General features: G+C 47.2%; 1 protein-coding gene across 1 annotated transcript in view; it reads right to left on the bottom strand.

Annotated features, from left to right (window-relative positions):
• Window positions 1–12,596, bottom strand: part of pdhx (pyruvate dehydrogenase complex component X) — a 72,417-nt gene that overhangs the window by 33,197 nt on the left and 26,624 nt on the right. The window contains exons 6-7 of the mRNA XM_062967868.1: window positions 8,274–8,457; window positions 6,388–6,535 (exon numbers count right to left, since the gene is read on the bottom strand). Of these exons, the coding sequence (XP_062823938.1) occupies window positions 6,388–6,535; window positions 8,274–8,457 (332 nt within the window). The remainder of the gene's footprint in view (window positions 1–6,387; window positions 6,536–8,273; window positions 8,458–12,596) is intronic.

Genomic DNA, 12,596 nt, shown 5'->3' with positions numbered 1-12,596 from the left:
GCTCCGGTAGCTGACGAATTGACTCCGCAAGATTCCTTCGGGAGCAAGGAACCTAAATAGGCCTCGTTTTCCCACCAGAGAACACTTCTCTGGGGAATCAGAAACGAAAGTCAATCTCTGTGTCCAGATGTATGACTCCCTAAAATTTCTCATGGAAGCAGGCTTAATCATCTGAATGCTTTGCTGCAATTCTCAAGCTCCTGCGATTAGCCTGTTGTACTCCTTTTTGCTGGAGATAATAATTACGGCGAGAAAAAGGGGGAGATTTCGACTCAGGGCTTGTTTGGCAGATTTCTGGAAGACAAACCTCCTGCAGGTGCAAAGGCTCCATTTCTGGCTGGGATAGTTCCTTTTCTGGCTGAAATGGTGGAAAACCCAAGTTTTCCTCTTCATCTGTCACAACAGCACTAGGAACGGGACTACATGGCCCATGACTCATCACACTATCCCCCTCCTCAAGCCCCCTCTCAAACTGGGACTCTCTCCCCGAGGCGCGAGGCCGCGGCTTGGCGGGATAGGTCTGATGGAAGCGGCGGGTTAAATCGGGGGCATGGACTGTGGAAGCGTCTTCCCAAGAACGTTCCTCGGGGCCAAAACCCACCCAGTCAATGAGATATTGTAGGCGGCGGCGGTGAAAGCGAGAATCCAAAATGTCCTGAACCTCGAATTCCTCCTCCCCATCCACCAAAACAGGAGTGGGAGCCGGCCGGTCTGCATCAGGGCAGGGCGCACACCATCCGCCGGAAGGAGCAGGGAGCGATGAAACACTGGATGAATGCGCATAGAGCGCGGAAGTTGGAGTTTGAAAGTCACGGGGTTAAGTTGCGCCACCACTGGATAGGGGCCAATGAAACGGGCATCTAATTTCCGGCAAGGGCGATGGGAGGGCAAAAAGCGAGTGGACAGAAGAACCCGGTCTCCTACCTTGATTTCGGGGCCCGGCTGGCGATGTTTGTCAGCGTGGCGTTTATAGTCCTCTTTGGCTTGGTCCAGTTGCTGGAGCAAAAGTTGTTGCACCGCTGTGAGTTCCTGCAGCCAGTCCTCTGCTGCGGGAACTTCTGAGGTTTCAATGACAGGAGGAAAGAAACGTGGATGGAAGCCGTAGTTTGCAAAGAACGGGGTTTCTTTAGTTGAAGCCTGGACCCCATTGTTGTAGGCAAACTCTGACAGCGGTAACAGGGAAGCCCAATTGTCCTGCTGGTAGTTCACATAACAGCGAAGGTATTGTTCCAAAGTGGCATTGGTGCGCTCAGTTTGCCCATCCGTTTGGGGATGATGAGCCGAAGATAAACGAGAGTCTATGCCCAATAGTTTTTGTAGTGCTTTCCAGAAACGAGAGGTGAATTGGGACCCACGGTCTGTGACCAAACTCTTGGGCAATCCATGCAATCTGAAAACATGTTGAAGGAATAGATCTGCAGTCTCTTTGGCCGTGGGAAGGCCATCACAGGGAATGAAATGGGCTAACTTGGTAAAAAGGTCCACCACCACTAGGATCGTGGTGAATCCACAGGAAGGTGGTAGATCAGTGATAAAATCCGCAGAGATTATTTCCCATGGGTAGGATGGGGTAGGGAGGGGATGCAGAAGCCCTGAGGGCTTTTCCCTTCTTGTCTTGGAGCGCTGGCATACTGGGCAGGTGTTGACATATTTTTCCACATCCTTGCGGATCTTGGGCCACCAGAAATCTCTTAGGATCAAATGCATGGTTTTGAATAGTCCGAAATGCCCTGCTGGCTTGCAGTCATGACACAGACGAAGTGCTTTTCCCCTGCCCGGTCCTGGGGGAATGTAAACATGATTTCTATAGCAAAGTAGCCCATCCTTAAGCGAAAAGGGAAAATGTAGTCCTTGGCGAAGTTGGTCCTGTGCCCAGGCATCTGCTTGCTGACTAGCCCTGATTTCCTGAGCACAAAGGGGCCCTGGAGTAGAGGGAGTTGATTCAATGGGAGTGGATTTGGTGTTTCCCACTGTGAGTGTGGCAAAGTTCTCGGGTTGTAGCAGCTGGGACTCAAAGGTCTCCTTGCGCCCTGCAGCGTATTCCGGTTTCCGTGACAGAGCATCTGCTTGCTTGGTCTGGGCTGGGGTTACATAATGAATTTGGAAGTTAAAACGTTCAAAGAATAAAGCCCAGCGTTGTTGCCTCTGATTTAGCTTGCGGGCAGTCCTTAGATGCTCTAGATTCCGATGATCAGTATGGACTTCAATGGGAAATTTGGCCCCTTCTAACCAGTGTCTCCAAGTTTCAAAGGCTGCCTTTATGGCCAAAAGTTCCTTTTCCCAAATAGTGTAATTTCTCTCTGGTGCGGTCAATTGACGGGAATAAAAGGCACAAGGATGGAGATGATCTCCCACTGGTTGTAGGAGTACAGCCCCAATCGCCACATCGGAGGCGTCCGCCTGCACGACAAAAGGGGTTTCAGGATCTGGGTGCTGAAGGATTGGCTGGGACGTGAATAATTTCTTTAGTTGCTGGAACCCTTTCTCTGCTTGATCTGTCCAGCGGAAAGGCTGTTTCCCACGGATGCAGCTGGTGATTGGGTCAGACCAGCGGGCAAAGTCTGGAATGAACTTGCGGTAGTAGTTCGCGAACCCCAAGAATCGTTGCACCTCTTTCTTGTTGGTTGGCGCCCGCCATTCCAATACTGCTGCAACCTTTGCCGGGTCCATGGTGAGCCCTAGTGGCGAGACACGATATCCCAGGAAATCTACCTCTTGTAGATCAAAAGCGCATTTTTCCAACTTGGCATAAAGTCCGTGGTCCCGCAATCGTTGTAACACCATTCTGACGTGATTCTCATGTTCTGATTGTGATCTAGAAAACACCAAAAAATCATCCAGGTAGATAATCAGGAACCGATCTAGATAATCCTGAAAGATATCGTTGACAAAATGCTGGAACGTTGCGGGAGCTCCACATAAACCGAAATTCATAACCAGGGTTTCGAATAAACCGAATTTTGTCTGGAAGGCAGTCTTCCACTCGTCCCCTTCCCTGATGCGAACTAGATTATAAGCTCCTCGAAGATCCAGTTTGGTGTAAACTTTAGCCCCTCGAAGCCGGTCTAAGAGGTCTGAGATCAGAGGCAGGGGATACCGGTTTCGTTTAGTGATATTGTTCAATGCTCTATAGTCCACCACCAAACGTAGGTCCCCTGACTTCTTTTTCACAAACATCACTGGGGAAGCGGCTGGGGATTGAGAGGGTCTGATAAACCCCTTGCGTAGGTTTGTCTCTAAGAACTCCCTGAGAGCTTCTTGCTCTGGTTCAGTCAGGGAGTAGAGGTGTCCTCGCGGAATCGGGGCCCCCTCCACCAAGTCAATGGCACAGTCATAAGGTCTATGTGGGGGTAGTCTCTCGGCTTCTTTTTCATTGAATACATCCCAATATTCTGAGTACTTCTTGGGCAAGGTGATGATGGGTTCAGCGTCTGTGGCATGACAGACCTTGGCTACAAGGCAATGGTTTTGGCAATATTTTGAAGCAAACTGCAGTTCTCTGTTGGACCAGGAGATGCTTGGGTCGTGGAGTGTCAGCCATGGAATTCCCAAAATCACAGGGAAGTGGGGAACCTCGGTAACAAAGAAGGAAATCTCTTCCATGTGTTCCCTTATCCACATTCTGGTGGGCTCCGACCACTGGCTTACTGGACCTGTCTTGAGGGGGCGGCCATCGATGGCTTGCACCACACGGGCGTTCTTAAAGTCGTGATATTGTAATCCCAGAGAGTCAGCATACTCTCTATCAATGAAGTTGTTTGTGGCTCCTGAGTCTATCATGGCATGGACCATGACGGGTCCTTTTTTTACTGACCACAAGGTGACCACTAGAAGAAATAGGACCCCGGTTGGCGGCTCTTGAGTGGGTTTTTTGACCGGGTTGGCGAGCCTCTCTACGCCCGGTCGCTGGCTTCCCCCGCCGGCTGTGTGCCAGCTGCCTCAGACGTCTTCGTCTCCGTGGAGGACGCCGCCGCCAGACGAGCGGCGGGCTTCCCTTTGGCTGGACACTCTCTGGCAAAGTGGCCCCCGTTTCCGCAGTACCAACAGAGATTTAGGCGTTGGCGGCGGGCCTTCTCGGCGGCATCTAATCTGGGACGCACATTGCCCAACTGCATTGGCACCTCCTCGCTTCCTCTGGGGTATGGAGCTGGTGGCGGGGGTCTCCACACTGGACGCGGCTGGACGCCGGTGGGAGCGGGAGGTCTCGCTCCGGTCCTACCGCTCTGGCCTTGGATCCATTGTCTTCTGTTGGCAATCATGACTTCAGCTCGTAAACATTGATCAATGAGTGCTTCAAGAGAGTGTGGAGGATCCACCTTGGAGATTTCCTCCAGCATCTCGATGTTGAGACCCTCCCGAAATTGTCCTCTGAGGGCTATATCGTTCCATCCGGTGTTATGGGCCAGCACTCGGAACTCGGCTATGTACTGGGACATGGGTCTGTCCCCTTGGGAGAGGCGCCGGAGTTTGTGGCCGGCTGCCTCCAAATTGTCCTCAATCCCCCAAGTCGCCTTAATGTGATCCAAGAATTGTTGCGCTGATCTTAGATGTGGGGAGTCTTGGTCGAACAGTGCCGTCGCCCAGTTGGCCGCTGGCCCGTCCAGGAGACTGTAGATCCACGCCACCTTGATGTCTTCTTGGGGAAACTCGGCATTACGGGCCTCTAGATAAGCCTGGCATTGGCGACGGAAAACATGAACCTTAGAAGCTTCTCCAGTAAACTTGGTTGGCAGCGCCAGGGCCGGGAGACGGATTCCGCGTTCCTTCAATCCCCTTATTTCTCCCTCCTGCGCATTGAGCTTATCACGGATGCGGTCCACTTCATCCTTGTCGATGGTGTAACTGAGTGGTTGGGCCCCCGGTCCGGCTCCGGTAGACATTCTGGCCTAGGTTAATTGGTGCTTAGGGTGGCGGAGTCAAACTGTCACGACCCAGGCTGCAGAGCACCAATAACCATACACAGAGGCCAGAATCTATCTAATATCTTTATTAAGGAAATATATAAAGTTAATAAAAACAAGTATAGGAAATAGTCCAGAAGTAGACCTTTCAGGAAAGGTCAAAATTAGTCCAAAGAAGCAATGTCCAATATGAAATATTAAGGTCCAAAGTTGTAATCCAAATAACCGAAACACTCACTTGCCAAGCAAGTGAGGGGAGATGACAAGGTCCTTTAGTCCATGAACTTGAGCAAGGCTAGGAAATAACTTGATTCTTGGAACACAAAGCTTGATTCAAGGCAACAAGGAAACGAGGAGCAAGAACAAGATCCGTGGTAATTACTTGGCGAGGTCCGGGAAACAAGGCAAGATCCGGGGAGAAAACAAGGCTGAGAACGAAGGCTTGGAACAGGAACAAAGGCTTGAGAGCAGGAGTAGCTGTCCACACACGCTGCTCCGGTAGCTGACGAATTGACTCCGCAAGATTCCTTCGGGAGCAAGGAACCTAAATAGGCCTCGTTTTCCCACCAGAGAACACTTCTCTGGGGAATCAGAAACGAAAGTCAATCTCTGTGTCCAGATGTATGACTCCCTAAAATTTCTCATGGAAGCAGGCTTAATCATCTGAATGCTTTGCTGCAATTCTCAAGCTCCTGCGATTAGCCTGTTGTACTCCTTTTTGCTGGAGATAATAATTACGGCGAGAAAAAGGGGGAGATTTCGACTCAGGGCTTGTTTGGCAGATTTCTGGAAGACAAACCTCCTGCAGGTGCAAAGGCTCCATTTCTGGCTGGGATAGTTCCTTTTCTGGCTGAAATGGTGGAAAACCCAAGTTTTCCTCTTCATCTGTCACAACAGCACTAGGAACGGGACTACATGGCCCATGACTCATCACAAACATATATATAAAGTCATCTTATATATGAATATGACATATAAATTTCATAGTTTCAATGGGCGTATTCCAGTTGGAACCTAACAATAGGAAGACTTCCCCAAAACTGAAAAACAAAGTTTGAAAAATCACCAAAGTATTATACGTTGTTGCTATCCAGATACTTATAGCATTTCAGGTATTAATACATTCACTCATTCAAATTATAACTTTAACTTGTGTCCACAGGAGGGAACTTAACTGCCAATTTTCAAGTTCCAAGCTCTTTTTAAACAGTGTGTTTAAATAATAGTCTCAACAAAGCAATTTCATTACCTCTATTAAAGATACTGAGTAATCACAAGGATTCATGACTCCCAATTCTTATAGAAATTGTGACAACAGAAGCAGAATTGAGATATCAAGGAGAGATTATTTGATCATCACCAGAGCCTAGAAAGAATGTAGAATCTGCCACAGAATAGAACTGACAGAGCAGATCAAATACAGGACAGGACTACTTAACACTATGTATTCCATGGGACAAGACAGTTCAAATAGTAATATTTTCACCTTTTGCCAGCTCTTGCCTTAGCTTCAGAACTGCACCAAGGTCACAATCAGCAGTTGCATATGCATGAGGGACAGTTGTTTTCGATTCTGTTAATCTCTTAGCAATAACTCTTCTAATGTTGCTTGCAGGGATCTCAGTGAATGTGCCCTGTACAGGAAAACATATTTTAGATAGTAAATGAAGAAAAGATTAAACATGTTTTTGATAATAGGCTGTCTTTTAACTTCAAAAAATATTCATAGTGAAAGCTAGTTTGATCTCATTTATGCCAACCATATCTATATATATAAAAATATGATGTTTGTTCATGGGCGAAAGAAACATCGCTCCAAAACCACTAGATGAATACACACAAAATTTGGACACAATACACCTATCAGTCCAAAGAGTGGCCATCACTCATAAAAACTGAAAAAAATACAACAACAAGGACTTCATAATCCAAAAAAGCTGAAAGACAATAATGCGCATGCGCTAAAGACTCCCCTGGCCACCCTCTCCTGCAGGAGGGGAAAAAATTCACCAAGCAGCCAAGAAAGGAGCCGCTTGGGGGGGGGGGGGGAGGTCCATAGCAGCCGAGAAAGGAGCAACCAAAAAACCCCAACAAAAAAACATATCCAACCACATCAAAGTGATTAAAAAGACATTACCACAAATTAGATAATGACATAACAGAGTTACATTTTCACACCTAAACATTGAGACAAAACATAGGACTAAGACTAATAAAAGTATAAAATTTAAAAGCCAGCATAGCCAAAGTAACAAGTAACAACTCTGAACACTGCAAAACACTCATTATTAAACCAGGAAACTGCAGCATCAAGTTTAAATGACAACTTCTAATATTTTCTGACTTCTGGCAGTATCTATAGCATTTAAAGAAGAATATGCATGTCCCATGTAAGTAACATATGGGCAAACTTCATGTTACATGTAAATGTATATTCAAAAAATCACTTATGTAAAACACTTCAGTCAAGAAAATACTTTAAATAGAACATGACAACTTCCTTGGCAACAATCCTTCGCTCATTTTAAACTAATCTTAGCATGTGATGTTTACACTTGAATTTATCTATAGGTCCAGAGCCGGCCCAAGGAAATTTTCAAGTGTAAGCAAAAAAGGATTTTGGTGCCCCCCCCCCCAAAAAAAAACCCCAATCACCGAGAAAGCAGGCTCCGTGGAAATGGGCGATCTGCCCTGTGCGCGGAAATGGGCGATCTGTCCTGTGCGCACGCACGCAGGGCAGATCGCCCATTTCCACTGAGCCTGCTCAACGCAGGCACAGATCGCCAGCTGATCTGTGCCTGCGTTGAGCAGGCAGGGAGAAAATGGGCGATCTTTCCTGTGCGCACGCACGCAGGGCAGATCGCCCATTTCCATGGAGCCTGCTCAACGCAGGCACAGATCGCCAGACGCACAGGACAGATCGCCCATTTCCATGGAGCCTGCTCAACGCCGGCTGGCGATCTGTGCCTGCGTTGAGCAGGCTCCATGGAAATGGGCGATCTGGCCTGCGTGCGTGCGCACAGGACAGATCGCCCATTTCCTCCCTGCCTGCTCAACGCAGGCACAGATCGGCTGGCGATCTGTGCCTGCGTTGAGCAGGCTCCGTGGAAATGGGCGATCTGCCCTGCGTGCGTGCGCACAGGACAGATCGCCCATTTCCTCCCTGCCTGCTCAATGCAGGCACCGATCGGCTGGTGATCTGTGCCTGCGTTGAGCAGGCTCCGTGGAAATGGGCGATCTGCCCTGCGCGCGTGCGCACAGGACAGATTGCCCATTTCCGCCCTGCCTGAGGCGGCCGCTTCAGCGGCCTTATAGGTTAAACCAGCCCTGTATAGGTCCAAGTAAAAAAGATAATCCTATCATGCTTATTACCGTGGAAGGAGGCCGTCCTGGCACAGAAACCGGTGGAGCTGGAGGACGCGCAGCAGAAGTTGGTTTCCCAGCTGCTGATGGTGTTAAAGGCACTCCAACTTGCTGTGAAGGGAGAGAAGAAACCACTGGCTTTCCTTCCAAGGGTTTTCCTTTCTGTTTCTGCTCGATAAGCATAAGGGCATCCCTGTCATTTAAAAGACAAATACAAGTAGATCTTAGACAAACATTTGATTCAACGAAATAAAATACATTAATCTACAAACACCCCTCATAGTCAAACCAAAATGAAGACATTGTGAACTTTATGTATAAACTAGCTTGGGGTCCCGGCGGTGCCCGGGTTATTAGTAGACGGCATTGAGTTGTTTGGGGATGTGAGGAAATATCACTTAAGTTTGGTCCAGATCCGTCATCAGCTGGGTTCAGTGCTGTCTGTATAAGGGTGAACTACAACTCCCAGAGCCAAAGGAGAATCACCCCGAAACCCTGCCTGTATGCTCAGTTGGACATGATGAGGCAGTGTGCCAAGTTTGGTCCAGATCTGAAGTTGGCTGGGTTCAGTGCTAACTATATAAGGGTGAACTACAACTCCCAGAGCCAAAGGAGAATCACCCCGAAACCCTGCCTGTATGCTCAGTTGGGCATGATGAGGCAGTGTGCCAAGTTTGGTCCAGATCCGAAGTTGGCTGGGTTCAGTGCTGTCTATATAAGGGTGAACTATAACTCCCAGAGCCAAAGGACCTAGCAACCCGAAAGATAGTTGCATCTATCAAGTAGGAAATAAGGTACCACTTATAAAGTGGGGAGGCAAATTTAACTAATTTATGACGTTGGAATGAGGAAGTGCCGTCACAGTGGATCAACCTATTTACGTACTGCTGCCTGACCTTGAAGGAGAGTGCTGTATCCAAAAGACACAGGCAAAAGCTGCTCTGTTTGGAACAGGGAAAATGGCCGCCTCTTTTGCGGCCTAGCACAATGGAGCCAGGCTGCAAGGCCTGAAACGTGTTAGCAAAATGATCAAAGGTGGCTTGGATTGGGGCTTTGGGGGCTAGAAGTGTTCATAAGCATATCATTAAAAAGATAATAACAATGTTCTCTGCTGTCTTTTGAGGAAAGTAGGGCCTTACAAAGAAGTTGAAAGCTGAGGCAAGATGGCGTCCCCTTTTGGGCCTAGCGGCGTGGGGCCAGCCTGGAAGGCCTTAAACATGTCAGCAGAGGGGCCAAAGAGGGCCATCTGTTGTCAGTGGGTTCATGGATCGTAGGGGTGATGTGTGTCAAGTTTGGTCCAGGTCCGGCCTTCGTGATGCTGGCAGTGGTGTTTTTTATTACCAAAGTGTAGGCCGAAAGCTGTTAACTGTCCCAAAGCTAGCATCGTTCTGAGGAGATAAGTAGGCCGAACGAAGCCAGTTGGTAGTAGTTTTTCCCTCAGCAATCCCAGTGGCCTGTGAAAGTGGCGGCCAATCAGAGCTGGCCCATATTCCGGCCGGCCAATCAGAAAGCTGATCCATATTCCGCCAGGCCAATCAAAATGCGAGCACATATTCCGCCAGGCCAATCAAAACGCTGATACATACTCCGATACAAACATTCACTTTTATTATATATATAGATTATGATTCATTGCCGACATCTCATTATTACTAGTAGCTTATTGAAATTCTAGGCTGTAAGTCCAAGAAGTGATAGTGTTTTCGGTCTGAAAGGAATCTGTAAATGAAAATATTCAAAATCAATCTCTAACACTGGAGTGATGGTGAAGTGTCATCTAACTTTTCATACATTTTCTTCAGTATCTTATCATTTTACCTCTTCCCTGAAAATACCTATACAAATGACACAGCAAAGCCAATGAATGCAGACCTCAGCTCTGAAATTAGGACTGAGTGGAAGAGAGAAAGAAAGTTGAAAATATGACAGTGCTGTCGGTTACTACTCCAGAAAATTTCCAAAAGTTCTGTTTTGTTGAAGGCATAACTAAATCATGTAGAAAAGTCCTTGATTGGGAACCTCAGGGAAAGAAAATCATAAACTGGTTTAAACAACATTCCACAAATCTGTCCATCAACAGGTATCAGCAATGGCAACTAAACAGACTGCACTGTCCACATAAGTATACCTTCTAATATCAAATGCCGGTGGCAAACAGGAATAGAGCTACAAATGCAATCCTTTCCTAATTGGAATCATTAATTCAAAGCAGCCTGGAAGCTACAGTCATGAAACCTGGCTGTATAAGCACCAACATGTTCTTAGTGGCAGTAATTAATTTGATCATAAAAAACAAAATGAATGTAAGTGATAATAATATTCATATTATACAGCAAAGACTATTTTAGTAGCTGATACAATAAGGCATAAAATAATATAACAAACGGTTTTTTAACTCTCATGAGCAGAAAGCATGGACAGCTTAGTATAGCCATTAGCAATTTTATAATGCTAGGTCTGTTACTAATGCTTTTTTTTTAATTTACACAGATTCAAATGTTGTGAGAAAAGTATGTTTTTAGTCAATTTTTATACCATGAAATACCATTATCAGCCCTTTCATTCCATAATTAGGTTCTGGGATTTCAGCATATTCAAAACATTATATAAAAACTTAGTAATAAGTAATAACAATATAAGCTGGGTAGATGATTTGTCAGCCATGAAGGCAGAAATATTATACAGGGTGTTTGAAAAAGAACTCCCTAGTTTTAAGTTAAAACACATTAAAACTAGGGAGTTCTTTTTCAAACTGTGTGTGTGTGTGTGTGTGTGTGTGTGTGTGTGTGTGTGTGTATTCATATTCTTTTAGATGCCACAATCCACTATAAAATTTAATTGCTTCCCCTGTGACTTGCATGGGTAATATATGGCTGCTAGTTATGAATGGATTTATTTCTGTCGTTCAGTGCTTAATAATTATAAGAGCACGAAAGCGGCTGGAACATCGGTGGCGAAGGAAACCCGACGAGGTGTCACTGTCCGCTTTCAAGGCTTTTCGCAGGTCCTACGAATCAGACGTCAAGGATGCTAAAAAATCTTACAATTCCTTCTTAATAGCCTCTGCTAGATCGCGCCCAGCTCAAGTATTCAAAATCGTTCGTGCTTTGACCAGTCCGGCTCCCTTAGTCCAAAACCCAGCAACCACGGCTCTTACAGCAGAGGCATTCCAAAAGTTTTTCACTGATAAAATCACCGTGCTTCGGCAGGAACTGCTCCCTACAGTTGATACCTTAAGTGAGCTTGAGACTTTGTGGCCGCTTAGTGGGCCTATCTTTGACCGATTTACTCCGCTTGACAAGGAAGATGTCGCTAGAATCCTAGCTGCTGCAAATCCAACCACCTGTTCCCTTGATCCGTGTCCCTCCTGGCTGGTGAAGAGCTGCCTGGAAGGTCTACTCGATCCGTTGAGTAATATCATCAATGGCTCTCTTGAACAGGGGGTCTTCCCAGACAACCTAAAAGAGGCAAGGGTTCGTCCCTTGCTAAAGAAGCCTAGCTTGGATCCCATGACCCTTGCCAACTATCGTCCTGTCTCCAACCTCCCATTCTTGGGTAAGATGATAGAGCGGGCTGTGCTGGGACAATTGCAACAATTTCTGGATGATACAGCCGGCCTGGACCCTTTCCAGTCAGGCTTCCGCCCTGGCCATGGGACGGAGACAGTCCTGGTTGCCATTACAGATGAACTTTGTCGCCAGTCTGATAGCGGCGGATCAACGCTACTGGTACTTCTCGACCTTACCGCAGCGTTTGACACCGTTGATTATGATCTAATGATTCACCGTCTCGCCATGTCCGGAGTTCGCGGTCAGGCCCTCAATTGGTTCAACTCATTTCTGCGAAACCGGAGCCAATGCGTGGAGTATATGGATCAAGTCTCTGACAGATCTCCCCTCCAATGTGGGGTACCCCAAGGTGCAATTCTCTCCCCTCTTCTCTTCAACATCTACGTTAGACCCCTTGCTAGTTTGGCTTGGAGTTTTGGTCTAGACTGCTATCAATATGCAGACGACACCCAACTCCTTCTGCGCTTGGAGCCTGGAACAACGTCAATACCAGACAATTTCATCTTATGTCTGGAGGCTCTGTCGAACTGGCTACGTGCTAGTAGATTGAAGGTGAACCCGGCGAAGACTGAGATTCTCTGGCATGACCGCTCAACTGGTCTGACCCACTTGCTACCCACCTTCGATGGTGCTGCCCTATCTCCTTCACCCACCGTTAAGAGCCTGGGTGTCGTTTTAGATTCGCAGCTGACAATGGAAGCTCAGGTCGCTGCTGCCAGCAAACAGGCCTTTTTCCACCTACGACAAGCGAGGCAATTGGCAC

Source organism: Anolis carolinensis, chromosome 1, assembly GCF_035594765.1.
Source record: "Anolis carolinensis isolate JA03-04 chromosome 1, rAnoCar3.1.pri, whole genome shotgun sequence".
NCBI lineage: Eukaryota > Metazoa > Chordata > Lepidosauria > Squamata > Dactyloidae > Anolis > Anolis carolinensis.
Note: the sequence above shows the minus strand (reverse complement) of the source record. Positions and strands in the feature narration are given on the sequence as shown.